Source organism: Anopheles funestus, chromosome 2RL (assembly GCF_943734845.2).
Source record: "Anopheles funestus chromosome 2RL, idAnoFuneDA-416_04, whole genome shotgun sequence".
Classification (NCBI taxonomy): Eukaryota; Metazoa; Arthropoda; class Insecta; order Diptera; family Culicidae; genus Anopheles; species Anopheles funestus.
Genome location: NC_064598.1, coordinates 16,758,672 through 16,782,033, shown reverse-complemented (window position 1 = coordinate 16,782,033; position 23,362 = coordinate 16,758,672). Strand labels below are relative to the sequence as shown.

General features: G+C 38.3%; 2 protein-coding genes across 2 annotated transcripts in view; one reads left to right on the top strand and one right to left on the bottom strand.

The window, feature by feature from the left end:
* The window catches only part of LOC125764971 (tyrosine-protein phosphatase corkscrew-like), a 168,233-nt gene that overhangs the window by 131,265 nt on the left and 13,606 nt on the right, over positions 1-23,362 (top strand). The window lies entirely within an intron of this gene.
* On the bottom strand, positions 15,536-17,340 carry LOC125765190 (adipokinetic hormone/corazonin-related peptide-like). Its single transcript, XM_049430105.1, has 3 exons — positions 16,964-17,340; positions 16,679-16,880; positions 15,536-16,095 (listed from the first exon to the last, which is right to left on the bottom strand). Exons 1-3 carry the CDS (start codon positions 16,975-16,977, stop codon positions 15,970-15,972), a joined length of 342 nt encoding a protein of 113 aa, XP_049286062.1. The 5' UTR covers positions 16,978-17,340; the 3' UTR covers positions 15,536-15,969.

Sequence of the window (23,362 nt, the reverse complement as noted above, 5' to 3'; positions counted from 1 at the left end):
AATATAACAAAATCCTAAAAATAAACTCTTAACTCTCTGTCCAACACCCTTCAAACCTTCTTGCAGCATAAATGGATAAATGGATTAAAAATCCAACCATACCATAGAAGGTGAGATACATTTTCTTCTGCTCAGCGTGACCGTTAACCGGGACCATCCACTCTTTGGTCACAATTTAACTCGACCTCACTTTTGTAACCAATCCGCCTAATCGATCAATCGGACCAACAAGATTAACTGCTAATGCAATTAAACGTGAGAAAATGTACCGCTCCACTACCCACTCGCGTACGATTGCACGAGCGAATCATATTTTATTATGTTTGCCGTACCATCATACGCTAGCCACACAATTCCGTTCTGTATAAACCGGGCCAGGAATTTGTAGGTTCAGACCTGAATGGAAACGTGAAAATAAGAGGAAAACCATAACCGAAGAACGTGACATTCGATCTTTGATGCTAACCGACACGCGGTCGAACCGAAAACCGCTTCCAAATCCGGCAAAGTGAGAATCAAAGTCACTCACCGAGCGTATTAAAAGATCGGAAATCTGAAAGCGTATCACATTGTGCCGACTTGGCAGCAGTAGCAGCCACATTCATTGCCGCTTGCCGCTTGGGACAGCCTTGGAGCCAGAGGAAAAAAAATGCAGCCCAACTTTACCTCTATCCCGCCAGAACCGGTGGGGACTTTGTAATTCATCAGCTGAAATTATTTAATTTCTCGCAACGCAATATCAATTTTAATTATGTCCGAAGAGGCGCGTAAACGAGTTGATAGCCGGCTGACGGCTGGCCAGAACGTCAAGCCCGTCGGATTCGTCGAGCCGTGCACACCGTTGCGTTTATGCTGCGCTGGGCGATTTGTTTGATGTTTGATTCGCTGTAGTGTTGGACAGCCGGCTGGCTACCGTTTTGGGAGCTAATCTTTCCCTTCCATCCACCCGCCTCAAAATTGGTCTGATTTCGTGCTGGACTACGAGTGTGACCGCTTCCTGTTGTTCAGCAAAAAAGGGTAACCGGTTTTCTGACACGTTCATCTGACGGCTCACACATCGGCAGGCTGACCAGGCAGTGAAATCAGTTGGGCAAGAATCACAGAAAGAAAAATGAATGGTGAATGGGAGCATAAAAGCGGGAGGTTTATGCCTGATAGTAGATATTCTTCTTAAGAGGATTTTTTATTACTTTCGATTGATGGATCAGTTGCTAATGCGTTCGTATCTGCAGCAATGTTGCACCGTTTATAAGAACAAGATAACTACCTTAATCAATGTCACGTTTAGGAAAATGAAAGGAGTGCAATTATTGTTTGCAGTTTAATTTTTATGATAGTTTGTAGACTATTATTTTTTAAGCATTTTACTTGATAATTTATTAGAAAATAGATACATCGATCATCACTTAAATAAACTAATTTGTTGTCATACACTGCCCTGTGGCTTTTCAAGAAAGCTTTCAGATTAAGAGGTCCAGTTTGATAAGCAGATTATGTATATTATTTTTATAATCCAGGACGAGTGTGGTACTTGTAATGATGTTGTAGTATGCTTTTTCTCGAATGCTTTTCCTTATTTTATCCAAATTACAGCATGCTAAAGGATCGAGGGGAAAATGCTTGAAGAATTTCCCAATGACAGGATAGATTTATTTTTCTTCAGATTTTATTATAAAGTTGTTTAATGAACAAACTTGACCTAAAATTGTTCTATCAGTCCTTCGTATCAATCGATTTCGAGTTCAATATTAATCGTAAATAAACGTGTAATTGAACGTAAGCAAATAATAGATTTATACAAATATTTTTACGAGAACATACTAATATAAGATTGACAGAAAAATAAAAAAATAAAATAATATAATAAACTAATATAAAATAATAAATGAAATGATTCTTATAATAAATAATAAAACAAATAATTCAGTAGATAATAATGCTTACATAAATCGCATTAAGATTTGTTCAATCGCAATATGAAAAGTAAAATAAATAAACAATTTCTCTCATGTCTCATAACATGCGATGTGCATTCAACCATCTTCGGAACACATTTTTAACATTCTCAACGAATCGTTTGCGTACGTGCTAAGATCGTACGCCTTAAATCGATCCCGTGCCTATTGCAACTTTTCGGGGGCCGCCCGTGCTTCGATTTCTGACAGTTTTTGACAGCCGATCGAACCGTCGATGAAAAATGGCCCATGTCCACTGATCGGGAAGTGCCCTGTTTGAAAGACGGGCAAGACAAAAAAACGGGGAAAACTCTGCCGTGCATTATGATTTTCCTACAGTACTATAGTACATCTCCAAACCGGGAAAAAAAGCTTTTGGCGTCTGTTTCACGCTTCCACGCTTCGATCAACTATACACAAAGCGGCACGGTGTATTTGGTGAATTTGGGAACCCGGTGGCAATACCAGTTCCGGCCACGGGTGGTGGTGCGAATCGGTTTGCTGGTATGCAAAATTTATTGCGAAAAATCATACACGCGTCCCACGACGTCATGACACGGTAACGATGGGTGCGGTGAAAAATTGTTTCGCCAAAAGATTTATCGTTTCGTTTGTGTGTGTGTGTGTGGGGGGGGGGGGGGTTTTCTTAACATTTTTTTCCCTTCGTGTACATTTATCCAATGTTTTCCAGATGCCGTTTTGGTGGTTGGTTTCGTTTTCTGCGTCACATAGGAAGCTATCGGGTGCCTCCGATGGCGGGTGAGAGCAAAGTAAACGTGCGGAAGCCAAAGTATGGGCAGCTGAAATGCCGAAAGAAATCAAATCAAATTTGCTACAAAATGGAACATTGTTTTGTGTGTGTGTGTGTGTGTACACTGGTTGCCTGAACGGTGCCCGGGTGTCTTCAGGACGAAACAAGCGCCGAAGGAAATGGATGAAGATGCGCTCGATAAATCATAGCAGAATTCAAATCTATGTGTGAGTTTATTTGTTTGAAATGATTTGTTTTGGTTGCGTTTGTTTCGTGTTGTATGATGTTTTGAAAAATCGATGCGAAAGTAAAATAACAGTTGATGTATTATTTGAACTCTTGTGTGGCTCATCTACAAAAGGAGGAAATATAAAATTTTATTTTTCTTCGGTTTTTAGTATTACCAAAATCAGGTTCTTATAGTTCTCATTCGTGATTACAAAACGTATAAAACAAACTCCCCAAAATCTACCAATCGATCACCGAAAATCGAACGGTCATAACAATGGCATTTACGGCAGGATTTAGTTTTGCCAGTGTGTTCGTACCGCCAGGTTGATTAAATCGCATAAAACACATTCCGCGCTCTCAAAAATACCGGAAAAACAAAACCTGTAAGCCTGTTACCAGAAACCGGTAACCCGCCGAACTTAATCCGTTTTTTTTTCACTGCAAAGATTTATGACACTTTATTGGTTGAACTGCGGTATTGCGGTGTTATTTTGATTATGTATCTCGTTCTCAGTTCAGTTTACATTTTATTTTGTTTGAGTTCGGGTTTTTTCCCTCTTCTTCTTCGGCTAGTTATTACTATTAGAAATAAACCACCCAACACTTGGGCGGGCTAGAGCATCCCCAAAATTGGACAGTCAGTCAATAGAATTCGATTAACAATTTTCAAACTCCATTTCGAGCAAGAGAGAGAGAGAGAGAGAGAGAGAGCAACTGATCATTGTTTAAATGTAGCCAGGAAAAGAACATCACCAAACGTTGGATGGCTTTTCCCAAATGGTCCATGACGTGATCATACGGTCGATGGTGATCATGATATGTTCGATGTTTTAAAGGTACGTTCGTTAGGATAAATTGCCCCGCTGACGGATCGGAGTAAAATGCTGGAAGGTTTTTTTTGCGCCACAGCGTGTAAACTACGTACCATAAATTTAATCATCTCCTCATTCTGTCACTTCTCATTACGATCTGTTCCATCTTCTACACCATCCACCATGAGACGATGACACCAGGACTTCACTGTGGCCACTCTACCGAACTCTACGTTCCTTAAGCCTGTCGACTGTGCTGACTGACTGATGATGAACAGAATCGATCAAATGCGAATGGATCATAAAATGAAAATATCTCAGCATATGATGAGTAAAGGATCGACTACGTATAACTATAGCATGAGGCGTGATACGGCTCCCCAATAATAAACTATTAAAATGTGCGATTTACATTATGGAACAGTTTCTCATACACACACACTCACGCACAACTGGGTGCGTACAATAGTGGCCACCCCGATACGCCCCTGGAAAGCTGGTGCAATAAAAACACACGCAAAGGATTTTCTTTAGCATTCCAGTATGGTGCATTCGGGTCCTGGCCATAAATAGCTTGACTCGGCCAACTTACAGCAACAGCTCGCTGCTCGGGTGAAACGTCCAAGCAATGAGACGAATGGGACGAATGGGTTTTATGTTAATTTATTGATGTGATATAGGAAATATTAATTGAAATAGAATTGTTCGCGGGCGGTGCGCCGTCACCGTCGCCAATGGAAGGCGATTAAAAGTTTTATGACGATAGATTTATGGTTCCTTCACGATGACTATCCACTGGATGGATAGCACCTTCTTGTGATAGCGCATGGATCCTTGACCGCAAAGGGTCAGCTTTGCTGGCAATTGTACCAACCATATTCCCGGTTGAAGCGTTAAAATCGGCGCACTTTGGGCGGCCGTAACGATCGCTGGGACAAGCGATGAAAAATTTGTCACTAATGAATTATAGCAAAATATTTAATTTTTAATTTTATAAGATAAAAATGTTTGCAAAATTGTGTTTTTGTACATAAGTAAACAAAAAGTAATTATATGTTTTATAAAATATAAAGTTCGCCATACACAAACCACCCACTGTACTTGTACGTTGGTGGTCTCGAGCGAGAGAAAGAAAAACGATCATCTACGGCTTATAGATCGCGCTGGACCCATCAATGTGGTGGAACACAGCATCTCTTTTATAGGTTAGATTATATTGCCGCTTGTTAGGGAAAATTAAACAATCCCATTCGTAAGGTGAAACGAAAATCGTAAACAATATAATCTTTTAACCGTTTTGATGTTTTTTTTGCTTTTATCAAAGCAAAATGGAACGGACTTTTCTTGATTGTACTGTGGAGGCATTTCGTATTTTTGGAGCAAGTGATGCAAAGAAGGCTTTTGAATTATTGAAAAATGCTAAGTTTAACATTTCTTAACATTTATTTCAAAATATTAACAAAAACCTCACGTTAATTAGTAGTAAATTGAATAAAGAGCTCGTGGTTTGAAGGTGTCTTGAAAAATTCTTGGTACTAACTTGATCGTTGAACCATTTGAAAATAAATGACAAAGAAATAAAAATGAAAAAAAAACACTCTGTTTTCTAATATATTAAGATACAAGAAGCGACAAAAAATAAAACAAGTTAAAATTATTACAAGTAGATGTGTAAAATACAATACACAACATTTTGAAACGAAAAAGCACTAGAGTCAAAAAATTTCCAAATATCTTATAGACAATATAACAATCGATCTGTTAAAAGAAAGATGGAAAGGGACAACAGGAAGAGAAATTTAAAATATATACAGAAGGAAAGTTACATAAAACTTTGTACAAACAGAACATAAAGTTAAAACAGATTGATTGAAAAGAACAAAGAAAAGAGGAAAAAACGCCATGATAAACAGAGTACGAAAATGTATTGAGAGTCATAGATACTAAACATACGAGGATATCCCAACTCAATAACACAAAAGAAGTAGAACATGATGTTAATCTGTAAAAACAAAATGACAGTAGAAATTAAATGAACACTTTCAACTTGCCTCTTTTTACAATCGACTCTAGTCACGGATTAGCTACAAATCACAATCACGCATAGTTAACAATGTTGAAATATTTCTATCTCGATAGGAAACAAAAAAAAAGCACAATTACAAGCATCACTTCTAACTCGACGCGAACGGATTCGCTGGCAGGCAACGGAATCGTTTAGCAAAATTGAAAAACAAACCGTACCGCACTTCATCGAGATCAATTAATTTTCGATTATAAATTCAATTTATTGAGTGGTGCGCCGTTCAGGCCGCTGCTGCTAATTCAATCAACAGGAACGTGTTTTTACTCGAGCTAGAACCCATAGTCGCGGCCATTGTGCCGATACGCTGCACACACAGTGCGCATCGGAAAATTCATCAAACCGAGCGGCTTTTATTTTAATGGAATATCAGCACTGTCATCGAGGCGAACGCAGCTAGCAGCGCCCGTGACCCGATGGCTTAATTTGTGGATGTGATTTATTTTTATTAAAACGCTTTCACTATTTATCACAATTTTCGACGCTTTTATTTACCCTTGTGTCGTTGCACCGGAACGATATGTGAAGAAGCGTACGGACGGCTTGCAGAGTTACCCTTGGACCGATCGCTTGCATCGACAACAAGGGGAGGTTAATGATTATGGGTGACTTTTGTAGCAGCAATCCAGCTCGATTGCAGGACGGGTTTTGAACGGGGCACCGAGCTTGTCGGTTTGCAACTTGTAATCTAATTTTGGTACATGGAATAAGTGCTATCTCATGCTGCCAATGTCGTGAGGATGTTCCGTGAAACGAAAAACCCAAGGACCATTAGACGGTACCGAACGGGGCCGGATGTTTAATGGGTTTATCCGATGGCAAAAAAGTCCATTTTATGAGATGCATCCTTAAGTTGATTGCGTTAGATTTGTTGGTTAAAAAGATGACGCTCGATGGCGATGATTGGATGAGTTGAATTGCTTACGTCGAAATATGGCATTTTGAATCAAGGAGAATTATGCAAAAAAAACTCGGAATTTTCCGTCAAACAAATCTGCTGACTAATTATCAACGGTAGAACACGGGAATATAAAAATGGTAGAATTGAAGGCTCACAACATGTTCTCACGCTCATACAGAAGACATCTGGGGGTTCGAATGAGGTTCGATCCCAAATCCATTGGTGTATGAATCGAACGCTGATCGACACTCGATGATTCCGGAGCTTCCTCCAATAAAAGTCAATGAGAATTTTGAAGGAGTTCCTATAATTCAATTATTACTATTAATTTATTTAAATTGTTTTCCGTCTTAATCACTTATCAATAGGTATAAAAATTTCAAAAGGTAAAAAAAAATGAAGTTTAACTTCATCACTTATTTGATTGTTTCTGCCATTTATGAATATTTCATAGTACCAATTACAATTTCTTTAAATACATTTCCACTCTTTTCTATGCTTCATCCCTTAATTCTACCGAAGAAAAGCGATATCCTTCTTCCTGTTCCGCTTACTTTAACATCTTCAAAACGCATCCCCAATACACTTCCCGTGTTTGGCTTTGGCAAGCAGCCCAAAACACGGTGTTAATGAGGCGTAAAGTTAAAGTTCTGCCCCTTTAGCAGTTTCATCGGTCTGGATGGGACGGAAGGCAAACAATATTCATAACTCATCGCCACACCAAGTAGATGAACGACCGACGGACGAACATCAGCGCATTCCAGACGAATGGATTCCCCTCCGACGGTCGGTCGCTCATCGAACCCGGTTCGGATTTGGTGGGGAATTGGAAGAAAATGTCAAACAAATCACATTAAATCAAGTCTCGTAAAATGCGAAACGCAACGTGGATTTGTCGTATGAATATTTGGGGGAAGACGCATGTACAATGAAACTTCCGACTTAAAGCGCCCAATAAAATGGTTCAATTGTTGAGACTTTTTTCGTTGGTTGTCAAATCGCGTTTCGACAGTAATGTGTTTTTGTTGGTTTAAAAGGTTGAAAGCCTTATTCTATCTTTGAAGGAGAAAGTATGTTTCAATAAGACTTTACTGACTTCGAAAACAATGTTTGTAAAAATGTGTAATATTTTGAATGGTTTTCTTATACAAAAAATCCCAATATTTCATTATAGATTTATTGTGTAATTTTCCTTTAAATCCTCTTCTATTTCCATCAATTCTCCTCCTTCTTTTTTTCAATCAAATTAAACCGCCCTCCGAATGTCGATCGTCCGCCTACGAACGTTCGAACGATTCGATTTAATGATGCAACCGAATAGTTATCGATGGACGCACTTGGTTCCGCTTCATGTGCCGCTTCCGTAAGTGGTTTCCATCGTATGGTGAATGGTCCAAACCCGCACAAAGAAAGCTGAACAAAAGAGAATGCAAAACGTTTAACTGCGTGTGGGATGAATTGATGATGTCTGCAGCTTCAGACTGACGAACGCCATTAGTTACAGCGAGAAGCTAAAAGTAGAGTGTTTGGCGTAGAATTTAAAAGCCAAAAAACAAAATTTTGGTTTTGAATTGAAGTTTATTAAAAAAGAAATAAGTTTAAGAAAAAAAAGAAATTAAAAAAAGAAAGCAGAGATCGAGACAAACATGCAAATAGTAATAACTTAAACAACATTACATCAAAACAAACAAGTACAATAAGAGAAAAACAGTTATTTGCTTTATTGTTTTTCGCATATTATTCAACATTTCCAATAAAATCACAAAAACAAAGCAAAAATTTTGTTTTGTTCCTTTTGTTAGAAATATTTTTCATCTTTATGTGGTTTTTCTGTCCCTTTTTCTTTTCTTTATTTAACTTTATCGCTCGCGGGCAACAAGCCTGCCAAAGCTAACTGTTTTCGTTCGCCCAAGGACATTTGCTTTCCCAGGCATTCAGTTCCTTTGCCATGTCAATTCTTTCGTTTGTTTTTCATCTTTCCTCTTTCATTCACCCCCCAAAATTTCCCCACCGTGTGTACGGTGGGCTGCCTGTCAGTAATCATTTCTCGGTGGTATAATTTATTGTCCCATCGTTAGTCATTCAAGTGGTATGTATTTTTCATTAAAATGTGTGTTACATAAAAGAGCAAACACACCTAACAAGCATGCGAAATGGGGAAGCATTGCGACGCTGGAAGTTAATGTGAAAGGATGGATTCCTTCAGCTTTAGCATTACAGCAGCATCATAAACCACCCGGGCAGGTTGTGTTAAATGTGTTTTTTGTGAGAGAAAAAAAGGTTCAGAAAAGACTGTGGAACGGAAGAAAGCGTAGCTCATAAAGCGTCTAAGGTGAGAAATAAGAAATGAAACACCATCTCTCAGGGCTTACACGGCGAAAACACAGCCAAATGAAGCTAAAATACGAACTGAGACGAAAGCATAAAGAACGAAAGCACTTGATGATGGGTGGAGCGATGGCTGGAGCGTGTGGAGTACAACAAAAGGAGAATAAAACAAAACATCGTCCATACGTGTTGCTTTTATTTTTGTTTAAATATTTACCTTTTCATATGCCCTTCCCTAACGATCATTTCTACTGCATGGATGCAATCGATGCGCTTAAAGACGCTGTGCATGCGTAAGTTCCAATTGCCTTATTCCCCAATGTACGGCCTAATCTAACTACAAAGCACAAGGTCCTGCTATATGCCTTTGGAAGTTGCGTCACTCAGTTGATCGTCTCTCTCGGGGACGAAGGTTGATGGACGAAGGAGCCTTAACATATGTACCAGCACGATGGCACGGTACCGTTTCCTGTCCTTCCCGCGGGACATCCATTTTGTGGGACATGATCGACAGCATGTACGGTCGATCATAAAATGTTTAACGCCCACCATAGTTCCACAAGGGGAGAGTTTTTTATGTGCCTTGGCGGAATGACTCTGGCCACAAACGATGAAAGGAATGACAATCGTTTTTACACCCCAGCAAGAAAATAATTCGTCTCAAGTGATGTCGCTATGTTCTATATGGCAGCGATTAAAACGGTTCCGTATAGCACCGAACAGGCTTTTGTGAAGTTTTATTTGTATATAACTGCAATTACAGTGTGTAGTGCATGAATGTGCTGCAATGAAAGGCAATTAAATGTAAATATCTTACGGTTTGTTCAGTTATTGCTGCATGATTTCTTACGGCTATTTTTAGCTTTTTAACAACAAAAGATAAAGTCGCAGATTTAGATAAAAAATTATAATGTTTTATATTAATTTATGATTATGCTGTACTACATGATTTATGGTGGGCAAATAAACTATCAAAATACGTGATGTATGAAGACCCACATTGTATGATACACACTGTAATAGAATAAATGAATAAACAAAATGAAAATAGCAACCTTTATCATTCTATTATAAAAATAAATTTATTACAAAGGGAGTTTTAACGATTTACTATCCATCTAATAATTATAAACGTGGTTCGGACAGGTTTTGTCCAGCTTAAAATGATTGATTGAAAAGCTCATTGTGACATATGATGGATAATTAATTAAAAGAGGAAAAAAAACTTACCGCCAACGATCTAACGATGGAAATTATCCTCATAATAAAAAGACAGTTGTACCTTTTAGCATCAGGCAAGATCAGGTGGTGTAAATAGAAAGAAACCAGTACAGGAAGTACAGCAATGGTACAGCAAATAAAAGAGCAATAGGCAACAGTGTCAACAATAGTGAGCGGTCTAAAAGTCAATCAAATGTTCAAACATCGTCGGATTATTGTGATTTTTACACTTCCACCTTCCGGACGGACGGAGGTTATGTGGAAGTTAACTTATTCCAGCACAAAGCAAGGATACACCACGAGCTCAGGTCACTTCCACGTTTTCTCTCTTCCTTTCCTTCCCAACAAAAAAAGAGTCATTTCATCAGCATAAAACTCAACATACGCACGAAAGAAGCAGCAAAAAAAAAGAATCCTGATCATCCGGATTTAGGATCTCCGGATTTGGATTTTGGTTCCGGTTGTTCTGGCTACACATCGTTCGTATCCTTTATCACCGTCCATTTTGGACCCATGTTTGGCTATCGATTTCCGCTGTTGGTTCTGTTAATTGAACAAGAAACTCGGCGGAAATTAGCACAACAATAACATACCCTTAATCTCTTCTCCGCCGTCTCACCAGCGGATATGCGCATCCGACACCTTCGTCACCTTTTCATTCTGCACACTCATGCCGGTGTGTCGGACCATATCCGACATAAGAGTGGTAAATGGAATATACGAGATGGAAGAAAAAGGAATGGAAAAAGCAATGAGCTTTTGGCTGCTATTGACTTCTTGCTTTTTTTTGGGCAAAACAGCTACGATCCATGTCCATCGAATTGTTTTCGGTGCGTATCAGTATGAATGTTCTTCTCTTGTTGATTACGGCAACTGTTCCGGTCTTCCGTTAAACCAACTTGCGCCTTTCATCTCCACCAACAGCTGCGGAAATTGAATTCGGAAATATCGAAACATACTTTTTTTTGGTGTCCCTGTCTGTCCATTATAACTTCGCTTCCGTTTTCCGGTCGGTGAATGATATTAGGATAAGTTCGTTCTTGTTTGTCAGGTTTCCTTCGAGCTCGAGCTTCGAGCTTCGAGGATAATGCTGGAGAAGTGTTTTTCCAGCGCGCGAGAAATCATTCACAAACGGGGCAGATTAACGTTTGGTTAGTGATACGGATAATTATTGCAGACATACTTAGGCTATCGTATTTTATGGTTGTTTGTGTTAAGAATTGAGTTAGATTCGTTTACTGTTGTCTATAGCTCCGACATTGCTTTTGCAGAGGAATTATTAAGTAAAAGAAAAAGGATATTTCAATCATTCAATAAGCTTATTTGTCTCTCTCTCTCTCTCTTCTTGGCTTTTAACGACCTTACAGGTCACGCCGGCCATTTCTGGCTTACTAGACTTATTTTTACCACGTAGCGGGATAGTCAGTCCTTGCTACGGGGGACGGTCCGGATGGGATTTGAACCCGGTCCGGGGCCGTGTGGACTGGCGCCGTTTATCACATGCACCATCAGGCCGACCCTTATAGCTTATGTATGGGAGGCTTTTATTATCCTTTGCCGTGAATGTTTGCAGTGTTTGGATATTTTTAATCAAACTTTAGGATATGAACATCTTGTTAAAAATAGAATCAAGCATCATCATATAGTTTCATATATTTGAATACTTTTCTGGATAAAACAAAAACATTGAAGAAGCAAAATTTCAAACGTAGGACAAACCATACAAATATGCTTCAAAATTATTATTATTTAGTTTAATTACTAACTAATCAAATTGCCTTCAAACACACTGTTGAAGAAGAAAAAGTTAGCCAACCTATTACTTAAATAATAGAGGGGGAATTCGTATTATTCTTATAAATTTGATTCATCTCTAAGTAATACAATTAGAATTCTTCATGAAGTGCAAAATCGATCCAACAACTCACAAAGTTTTCCCCAAACACAACGAAAGAAAACTCAATACAAAGATCCGTAAAGACAAAGAAATCATTCGGTGGAAAATTAAATTGTTCAAACATTAAACAAGAAAATCGGATATCCAGCTGGATAAGCAAACTTATCTTCCTTTTCCCTAGCATAAGATAACAAATCGATTCAACAGATGTTGACCTGCTTTCCTTTGAAGAAGTCAAATTCACATACGAATAATAGCTCGAGGATGTGTACGTACGGTTAGCATTTCTTTTCAGGTGGCTGCAATAGGGAAACGGACACGGTTCTAACCTATTTCTAGCTACCGTGCTGCTCAATCTCCTTTTGAATCATCGGCTTCCGAATAGCGGCTCATTAAATCTGTCCAGTTCCGTTAAGCGAAGAAATAAAAACAAGCCTTCATCTTTCCGGCAAACCATTCCCGTTCGCCTTTTGGGTTTGGAATATATCCCGCCGGCACGAAAACCGGTGTTGACAAAATTTACGATTTATTTACATTACTATTGGTTTTTGGGGGGTTGTGGGAAAAGTCCGTCATAACAAGCAGATAAAGAAAAAAAAACGTCTGCACTCCTGGGCTTTCCGAACGGGGTTGCATAGATCGAACCGAAGAACCTGAAAAAAACGAACCTCAAATTCTCGATTTAAATCTCATATTACTTCCGCGCTGGAACGTGGAAAGTGTTGATGATAATTTTAACTGCTCTAATGATGATAAATATCATTATTATTTCGGATAATGAAGTTTGCCACCGGGGTTTTGTTATTGTTGTTTCTCTCTCTCTCTCTCCCTCTGTTTCGAGATATTCCTTCAGGGTGTACTCGTGCGCACAACAGATTAAAGTTTGGGGGAGCGATGGGTCATAATTAAATCTGGCCTGCATAAACACACACGCCACGACCACCAAAAATGGAGACCGGTATAAGTTTGTTCCGATTGTCGGAAAAGTCGAACGGTGACCGGTAGAAAATCACACGTCGTAAATAATCATTTAAAATGGATGTGCGTTCATTGTGTTCCGGGGGTGATCTTTTCGTGGGTTTTTTTGGGAACGATCGATTCTCCTTTCCACATCGTTAAGAGCTACCAATTCGATTTCGTGTTTCGGAACCCTTTTTTCCTATGCGGTGCGGTTAAGAGGGTTGACCTCGGGACAGAAGTAAAGTAGATTGGTTTTGATTCGTGCACCAGTATACCAAGCTTATTTGTAGCGCAACAGTCTCCGATCAATTCGGAAGCGCTTACCAGTAAATCGGGAACTGGGGCTTTTACTGCTTTTCGAACTGTCACATGAAAATTGGAGAGAAAAAACAAACATCCATAAAATTGACCCCAAACGTGATGATGGTGAAAGGTGAAAATATTAGGTTTACTATTAATAAAGGATTAACATAAATAAGTTGATATAATTAAGGGATATGCTTTGACGGTGGGAAGAAAATAAATTAAGTTTGATGTTTTTAAATCCGATGTGATACAGTTTTGATTCATTAGATGCTTTAAAACAACATCCACAAATTGATAGAAACTAAGCTAAGTTTCATATTTTAAATTAAAAATCGGTGGTTCATTGACATTGGGATTGATTTTTTTATAATAATTTTCATTGTTGAGTAATTTGAAATGTTGTTTGTCACACGAAATTGATCAAATAAACGAATCTTCCACACTCACTCGTCCTCGGCAAAGAATGGAACCCAACAGTGAGGAAGTATAGACAAACAAATATTACTTTTGTAAATGCAAATTAAATGATTGAATTCTATAACTTGAAATTCAATGGATACTCTTTAGCATAAAGTACTTGTAATCAACTGTAATTTAATTAATTCTGAGGCAGTGAAATGTTTAAATATTAACAATTGTCTGTCTTTAACCTCAACATCAAATGTTGTAGGTACCCTTGTTCACAAGCAAAGTAAAGACTTCTTTGCAAAACAATTTCAAGTGTGTCCGTCTCATCTTCAGAAGTTGTTTTTTTTTTGTTGAAAGCCGCACCTCTTTTGCACCGACAAACGATCGGCCGCCATTGCGATCGAGCGATTCAAGAGTCGGTCCCTTTCGATCGACTACCGGGTATTAATGAGCGGCTTTTATTTTCCCTCGTATTTTCAAAAACCCCATCTGGAGTATAACATTTAAATGATCATTTTCCCTCCCCAAATGAAGCTTCCAGTGGGTGTGCGAAGCACATTTCTCTAGGCCTGAGTAGTAAGATTCCACAGATGGCAACTCCGTCAACTGTCGGGTTTGGGTGAAGATGCACTTCGCTGCTTTACGCACTTCACAACTCACAAATCATAAGAAATCATTGTTCACATTGTCGTTCGTCGGCAGTGGAATGGAAATCATTAGGCAAACATAAGTAGAAGCGGTGAGAGAAGTACGCTCTTCTAATAAAGCTCCAACTCGACTCATTCCTGTACATTATAACACGTTCCTTCATCTTTTTTTGTGGTCCGTCTTCCCGAGGTAAGCAACGGTTGAAGTTAATCGTTCAAGTAGTCGACGTCCCGGGACATTTGCTGTGCGTCCATTAGATGTTTGTCCGACGAAGAAAAAAAAGGCTTCTCACCTTGGCTGCTCTCGTTCGTGCCCATCCTTCTTTGCGTATCGTGCGGTAGCATTTGGAAGACGATAATATGACCCTCATTAATAATCATCACGCAAACACCGGCCATGTTGCCGATTGGGTGAATGCGTTGGTTCTGGTTTACAATTATTACTTGTGTGTACGTTCAAGCTTGTCTATCCACCCATTCGATTGATTTTAACATGTTTTGAGGGTTAATTTTGAATAACATTTTTTAAACTTAATCTATTCTAAATCTAAATCTCTCTTGTTTCTAAAGAACAACATCTAAATTTAGCATTATTGCTGATATTTTTTTAAAGTAACATTTTCCATAATAACCTACACTTCGATGACAATATTTATCCCTTCCGCAACGAAGCATAACACCAAAATGAACTCATCATCGTGTTAATCGTCCGAACGCATGGTAGAAGCGCTCCATTCTTCCAACCTGAACCGAACTGGAAAGAAAAGTAAATATTATTCTGACAGAAATTAATTTTCAATTCACCCATTCGGGGCCCGGAACAGCGCAAGGTTGTGGGAGCGTGTTGCGTACGTATGCGTCACCGCTTTCTTTTGTGCCGACCACACGAAAGGAAACAAAAAAAAAACATGAAGGAATTTCCTTTTTGTGTAAAGGTATCGTGATGGTTGGGTTTTTGCTTTACAAAAATAAAATCAAAAGTATACGTGAGAAAACGAAACTTTTCGGAGGTTGATTGAGATCAAAACCCGCAGGTTTGCTTGAGCACAATGGAATGAGGAGTTTTTACGTTTATTATTCTTACTTTGTTTTTATTTCATTTTTTTAATGTACTGTTTTTTTGTTGCTTCTTCTCTTGTTCTGTTTCATCTTTGCTTAGAAGAAGTGCTATATTTTATCGCTACACTGTTTGCAATGGGACACTTATTGATTGGAAGGTTAATAAGGAGCAATTATTGGCTTTTTGTTCTGATGTAAACAAGTAGGGATAACGATTCCTTTTGTCGGTAGTGTAAGTGGTGTTACGGGAGATGAAAGAGAGGATAAGTAAGATCGAACACGTTCCACAGTTGAAATGATAACAAAATCAAGTGTAATAAGTCCCATTGCAAATGATTTTACATGCTACCATAGATACAGCACGACATTATTTGTTTTGGTTTCTTTGCCCATCGAACGTTTAGCACAAGTTAGATATGACTGTTGGAAAACATGGGCAAGTTATTCCCGCTGGTGCTTTCCATTGACGATTCATCCGTTTGCAGTGATTTGAGCAGGGAACGGGTTTCACATAGTGTTAAGTGTTGAATATTTTTCTGGAAAGAAATTTTACATTCAAAACTTTGTATCTTTGTTAACTTATTTAATATTCAGTACAGGTTAAGCTTTTCAAATAAACAAGTAAAATATAGCAATAAAGGGGTGATTATTTTATAAACACTAAAGGTTTTTTCCACTTATGAAAATTAAAACCTTTTTTTAACAAACAAAAATATCCCTCGCATAAAATACCCCAACATAAAAATTTTGCTTTTAGCCAAGACAAACACCACTATTAGCTGCGCCACCTACCGGAAGCTTATCGAATCATTTGTATGTTAAAATACAATGGAATGTTTTCATGTGCGATGTAGAACAAAACATTATTTTTAACATTATACCTTTGTAAAATTAACATAAAATAGTTTAACAAAAAATAATCATTTATTTTAATTATAAAATACAAACTAATAAAAATGTTATTATTAAAAATTATTAAACATTTTATTTATCCACTAAAACAAAAATATCTTTCACAAACCAACATAAATTCGTCAGTATTTTGTAGCACTTTAATTTTCACTAATACTTTTCCACTTGAAATAATAAAGAGTTCACCAAACCAATTTTCATACTCACCGTTACTGCGGCACATAAGTTGTTCACCGAACGCCAGATGGCAGAACATTCGGTCACTCCGTTCATACCCGAATCAGGCATCGCACGCTTTCCCGCATTCCAATCGCGGGAAAATGTCACCTGGGACGAACCGGGCACCGGAAGCAACACAGCACACAGTGCGACGAGCAGGAACAGTTTGGCCACACCGAATCCGGATGAGCTTTGAAGCGATTGATAGAAAAACGTATAATGAAACACATTATCACACATTAATTGAGGACACTGTTTCGGCAAATGGTTCACCTGATGGATCTCATATTGTATGCAGTAAATAGGTTTTGTCACGTTGTTCACGTTCACACGAGCTAACACAATTAGGATGACACCGATCACACTAGCTGCCGATAGACGAATACATCCTGGTCACCAGCGAGCTCTACTCTTTTATACCAAGTCCCATTTTTGCGATTCGATTGATTCACATTCAGTGGTATTATTTATTTGTTCCTCAATCCAAATTTCCCTTCTCTTCCGCTCCATCACACGCGGAGATGGTTTATCTTAGCTGCAAAATGCAAATATCGATCATTCGCATCCATATCGTACGTCACCAGGGAAACCATACCGATTGAAATTGAAAGGGTACAGATTGTTATACGAAGCAAACAGCAGCAAAAAAACGCTCCAAACGCGAACCTAAGCTCATCCGCATCCTTGCGAAAATAAAAAGCGGTCAGCAGATGTGGAAATGCTTTTGATTTATTGTGACACTTTTCTTCGCCGGGTTTGGTGGTAATCCTGTTGATGCCATTGTTACCGTTCGGAAGGTGAGAAAAGCGTTGCAAAAACAAGTCCTCCAAGCGCGTTCGGACACGGTTGCTTAGTGCGGTACCATGAAAAAGGGTTCGGGTTTGGGAAATATGGCAAGTAAACAAGTGCCTAAGTAGCCCCCGCATTGGAAAACGTCAACGAAGAAAGCACGAGACAAAAATCAATGCATAAAATTAGCGTGTATATTTCAAACATGGGAAAGTTTTACGAAGATGTCTGATGAGATGAAGCTTAACGTAGAATAAATTTTGCATGCAATATTTTCTCATTATGTTTGTATTTTTTTTAATATGCACTGAATTACTTCATTTTTTTTGTTTGTTTTATTTTTTTCTAGTAGTCTTGCCTGTTAGCAAGTAAATTTTACTAAAGTTAGAAAAACTTTCACATAATTTTTAAAATCTCTAGAATTATTTAAAAAAATAAAACCCAGAAATTTTTAATTGATTATTATCATTGAACTCATTGAAATACCTTTTATTAATTTTTAGATGTTAAAGAGATTTTCTAAAACAATAAAAAAAAATCATGGATTAGCAAACTTAAAGTGTATTAACAATAATATAATGATTTTAGAAAAAAGTTCAATTACTTAGAAATCTAACTTTAAATTTAGAATATTTATTATACTGTTGACTATGATATGAGCATCGGTTTTAAAGTTGTCTACAGCCATAATTAATTAAGTTTGATCGTACGGTGCTTCATCCTCCATAAAACATTTCACACATTCTGTCAGCTAAATTCTTCCCCTTAGATGCATATTGCGGACTACGAAATCCAATCTTACCCGTTCTAAATCAAAACCTCCATTCCAGTGCACCTGGATCGGAACGCCTGCAATGTCCGGCAAACCGGTTCCGATGGTCAACACCCGCGAAACCATCGAATGTGACATCCGTCGGCGTCGTCACCGTTTATCCGCTAATTGCATCAGCAAGGTGACTATGGAGGACGTTGAAAATGGTGCAGAAAAATGCGCTGCCCGGGGTTTCTTTTCACTTTTCACCGATGGCGGGCAAGGCGCACCGAAAAGGGAACACTAAAGCGTGACAAAAGGGGCAAGTGATATAATTATCTAGAAGATTGTTCTACGAGTAAGAAGGTTCTTATAATCTGTTTGCTGCAGCATAAGCGGCCAACACACCTTCCACCCAACGCAGGATAGAACCTTGGGCATCGTGTGCGTTCGTATCGTGCAGGTCATACGTAAGAGATGTTCTGCATCATACGCGTTCTGTTATCAGCAACGCAAGATCCTTTCCGTCCTTGCAGGGCAAACTGTGCTGGCAAGGAGTGTCTCCCGTGTCAAAGGAAACAGAACGCCCTCCCCTCCCCTCCGGGGGTGGAGGGTGGAAACCAATTTGATCGCTCATCATCAACCCGTACGCAACCCCCGCAACCGACCCGATCCGGAACGGTGGCGAACTTTTAATTAACAATTCGCCATGCGCCAACCGCACCGATTGGTGTGATCGGTACGATCATCATAAACAGCGGGAATGGTCCGTTTCATAAATATTAATGAGTGATTCAGAACTACCGCCTTTCCCCCTTCCCTCCCGTCCCTCCCGTCCTCCCATGCCTCTCTCATCATCTGAATCTGAAGAATCGGGATGCATAAGCGATATCCCCAGTGCGTGTCAAAAGTATTCCCTGCATCCGTGCCGTGATTACGCTTCCCTCTATGCTGCGAGCATGTCATTCGTTCGCATAAATTATGCTACCGTCCGACCTCCATGGTGGGATCATTTTCGAAACCCCGCACAGCAGGTGCCTCCACGACCGGATTGGGCCAGCATTTTTCCCGGAAAATGCACCACCAAGACATGGGAGCGCATGCCCGAAGCAGTGGACAAAGGCAACTGCTAATGTGATCGTAATTGGTGTCAGGTTGTTGTACTTTTGTTCTTGTTCTTTCTCATCCACCATCCAACATCTGGAAGCGTGTAGTTGGAGGCTTTTTTTGTACCATCCAGTACCTAAAGCTTAACCCACTCGTGTTTGTTTACGTGCAGCGGCAAGTAGTTTTGCGATGTTCTGTTTTGTTTCTCTCGCGCTCCATTCCTCGACTGCTTTAGCAAGACTTAGTGCAGATCCTTAGCGATCGGCGACCTGCAGCGAAAAGGCATCCGCAACATTCTTCGTCGATGGTTAGTGCTTACATTGTTGCAAAATAAATCGCCCGTGAATGATAATGGAGGCCCCAAAACAATCGTTCATTCAGCGCGAATCTTCGTAAGGGAAGCGAAGGAGCAAGAAAATATTTCAAATGTTTTGCTCTTAACGTATTATTTCGTCTGCGTTGCATGCGAATAATTGGAAGGAAGAGCATACTTTGCTGGTGTATTGCTATCTGAATTAGTGCTAAAGGTAGGTAGTTTTTGAACTTATTTTTAGAGCCATTGAACATACAAACATTATCGTGAAATAGGATTCATGATCGTTGTTTGGTTTGGATTTAAAGGTTTGTCGCTTAGTGTTCTTCCTATTTTTGTTGCAACAAACGTGGCAGGATATAATCTGTCACTTGGCCATCTTTTCTTAGGTTTGTTTTGCTGGAGCTTCTTTACAAATAAGTAGAAATTAAAGACGTATTAAAATGATCTTGTAAAATGACGTAGTAAAATGAAACCGACTTAAAAAACAGGAATCATGTGGATTAATTTTTTTAATAAATTTCTATTGCTCATTAGAAACAGTCAATGGTTTAGCGAAAGGGCAGTTAAAGTCCCAATTAGCTATCCTTTAGGCAAAGGAGAAATAAACTCAAATATGTAATATGTAATATAGAATCAACTTAAAATACTAAATAACATAATACCGAAATTTATTTATTTGCTGTAATATTCGTAGTTACTATAATCTATTATAAAACAGAGAAACGATAGGTTATATTTTTAGAGTGATGTAAGCAGAGTCAATGATCATTAGTAACTACTTGTAAGGGAAGATTACGAAGATTATGAATTTCATCATTTGTTGTCATAATCGTTTTAGGATTTTACCCCATTGTTAGGACACTTGATTCTTCGTGAAAATGCCATTTAAAGGGTGTATGCTATCAATTTGGTTCTCCTCTTTTACTCTCTCATCCTCTTCGCTCTCTCTCTCTCTCTCTCTCTCTCTCTTTCTCTCTCATCTGCTATAGCTAAGGCTAGCCTTACCTATTTTTTGAGTAATTTTGCAAAATTTTATAAATCGATTAATTTGAATGCCAATTGGTTGAAATAATTTTTTATTCACTCAAATAATGCTTTAAATAACAAATAAAATAAAAAAAAATAAAAAAAAATCTAAAAATTTAAAAATTTCCCAAGGCTATAGCCTTAGCTTTTTTGGGTAATTTTGCAAAAAAATTTAAATTGATTTATTTTAATGCCAATTGGTTGAAATACGTTTCTTTTCACTCAAATAATGCTTTAAATACAAAAAAGATCAAAAAATAAGAAAAAAAAATTCTAATAATTTGAAAATATCCCAAGGATATAGCCTTAGCTTTTTTGGGTAATTTTGCAAAAAAATTTAAATTTATTTATTTTAATGCCAATTGGTTGAAATACGTTTCTTTTCACTCAAATAATGCTTTAAATACAAAAAATAATTAAAAATCCGAAAAAAATTTTAAAAACATTTTCAACTCGAAAATTTCATAAGGCTTACCCCTTACGTTTTTTTGAGTAATTTTGCAAAAAAACTAAATTGATTTATTTTAATGTCAATTGGTTGAAATACGTTTCTTTTCACTCAAATAATGCTTTAAATAAAAAATAAAATATATAATAATAAAAAAAAATTTAAAAAAATTTTCAACTCGAAAATTTCATAAGGCTTACCCCTTACGTTTTTTTTGAATAATTTTTCAAAAAAACTAAATTGATTTTTTTTAATGCCAATTGGTTGAAATACGTTTCTTTTCACTCAAATAATGCTTTAAATACAAAAAATAATAAAAAATCCGAAAAAAATTTAAAAAAAAATTTCAACTCGAAAATTTCATAAGGCGAGTAATTTTACGTTTTTTTTGAGTAATTTTGCAAAAAAACTAAATTGATTTATTTTAATGCCAATTGGTTGAAATACGTTTCTTTTCACTCAAATAATGCTTTAAATACAAAAAAAAGATAAAAAAATAAGAAAAAAATAAAAAAAATCTAAAAATTTTAAAATTTCTCAAGGCTATAGCCTTAGCTTTTTTTGGGTAATTTTGCAAAAAAATTTAAATTGATGTATTTTAATGCCAATTGGTTGAAATACGTTTTTTTCACTCAAATAATGCTGTAAATAGAAAAAAGAATAAAAAATCATAAAAAAATGATAAATATGAAAATTTCCTAAGGCTATAGCTTTAGCTTTTTTTTTTGGGAAATTTAGCAAAATTTTATAAATTGATGTATTTTAATGCGAATTTCTTGAAATAAGTTTCTTTTCACCCAAACAATGCTTTAAATTAAAAAAAAAATCAAAAAAAAAATTATTTTTTTTTATTTATAATTAATTATTACGGCTTCGGCCGTATTGTCAGCCTCTGAAGCTGAAGAAGTACATTTTTCACAAGGCATTTCCTCCTTGTATTTTACCTTATCCCGGGCATACTCGGTTGTGATAGAGCGTTTTGTGGATATTGCTGTTGTTGATGGTATTGTTGTTGTGGGTTGATTTGTCCGAAGTCCTATTGCTTAATCAAAAACAATAATAAAATAAAAAAATCTATAAAAACGAACTACACATTCGAAAACGCGACAATTGCTAAGCATGTAGTGACGGAGTTACGAAGGAAGTCCGAAACACATTTATGAGAAGTAACAACAAAATTGATAATCACTCAACCTCACCCCATCTCCCCAACACGGAAGGGAGGAAGGGATGAAGAGAACAGCAAAACCGCGAGAGCGAATTAAACCACCCCGATCGAAACACCAACGCCGGGGCGAAAGGTAAAAAAACCGAAAACAAACAAAACCGGCCACGCAACAACACGCAACGCGCTCTCTCCAAAGCACGTGCATTTCGGGCTACTCTCACAGGGGTTTCGTTGAATGCAGCGGGATCATCCGCACCAAGTGCAGGCCGGAAAGATCAGCGATTCTCCTGCCCTGGGGTCCGGATGCTTCTCTCCCATTATCGCGATAAGCAGCATCTCCAAGAGTGGCGATCGCTCCCGGCAATCCTACGCGGCAAATACGCGACCACCACTGTAGGAGCTCTCGCACCTAACTGAAAGCAAGCGTGCGCGCGCCCGAACCATTGGCGTGGATTGGGCGGCTTGAATTGGGCCGCACTCGCATCAGAAAGCGCTCAACGTTGGCCCCGTGCAGAAGTGTTTCCTACACGGTGACGGTGCCCTCTCTACGCTGGTCGATCGCCAGACGGCGTACGCATAAACTGAGCTTAGGCGTCAGCCCGCGCACAAAAACCATCTTCTCGCTAGGTGTCCTTCCAAGTAGTAGGAACGGAAATATCGGTGATCGCTAGTGCTGAATTTGTTGCAGTTTTGTGTGCGTGCAATAATATACAAACACAAAACAAAAAAATCGCGGAAGCAACTACTTCCAAGTGCATCGTGGGTCGTGTGTAGTTGCCTCGTGCAGTGTGATTAAAGCCGTGTGATTCTGGTCCTGGTGGACAGCTAGACTCTAGGAAAGGAGTACCTGAAACGCACGTGGCGGTACGTTTCACAACACGCACAACCAACCACACATACGATCGTGAGTGGCGTTCAGGGTTTGATCGATTCCGACCGTTTTCGTGTTGTGTGTACGCCGCCGTAGTAGAACGAAATCAAAATGGGGTGCAAATAGTAATCAATGCCCAGTGTTTCCACTGTGCGCCGAAGATCAATGTCGCGTTGATAAGCGGGCTCAATTCGCG

Coding starts and splice junctions, on each gene's coding strand:
- LOC125765190 (XM_049430105.1), bottom strand. Junction 16,096..16,678: donor ACTTATGTGCCGCAGTAACG/GTGAGTATGAAA, acceptor ATTTCTTTCCAG/AAAAATATTCAACACTTAAC.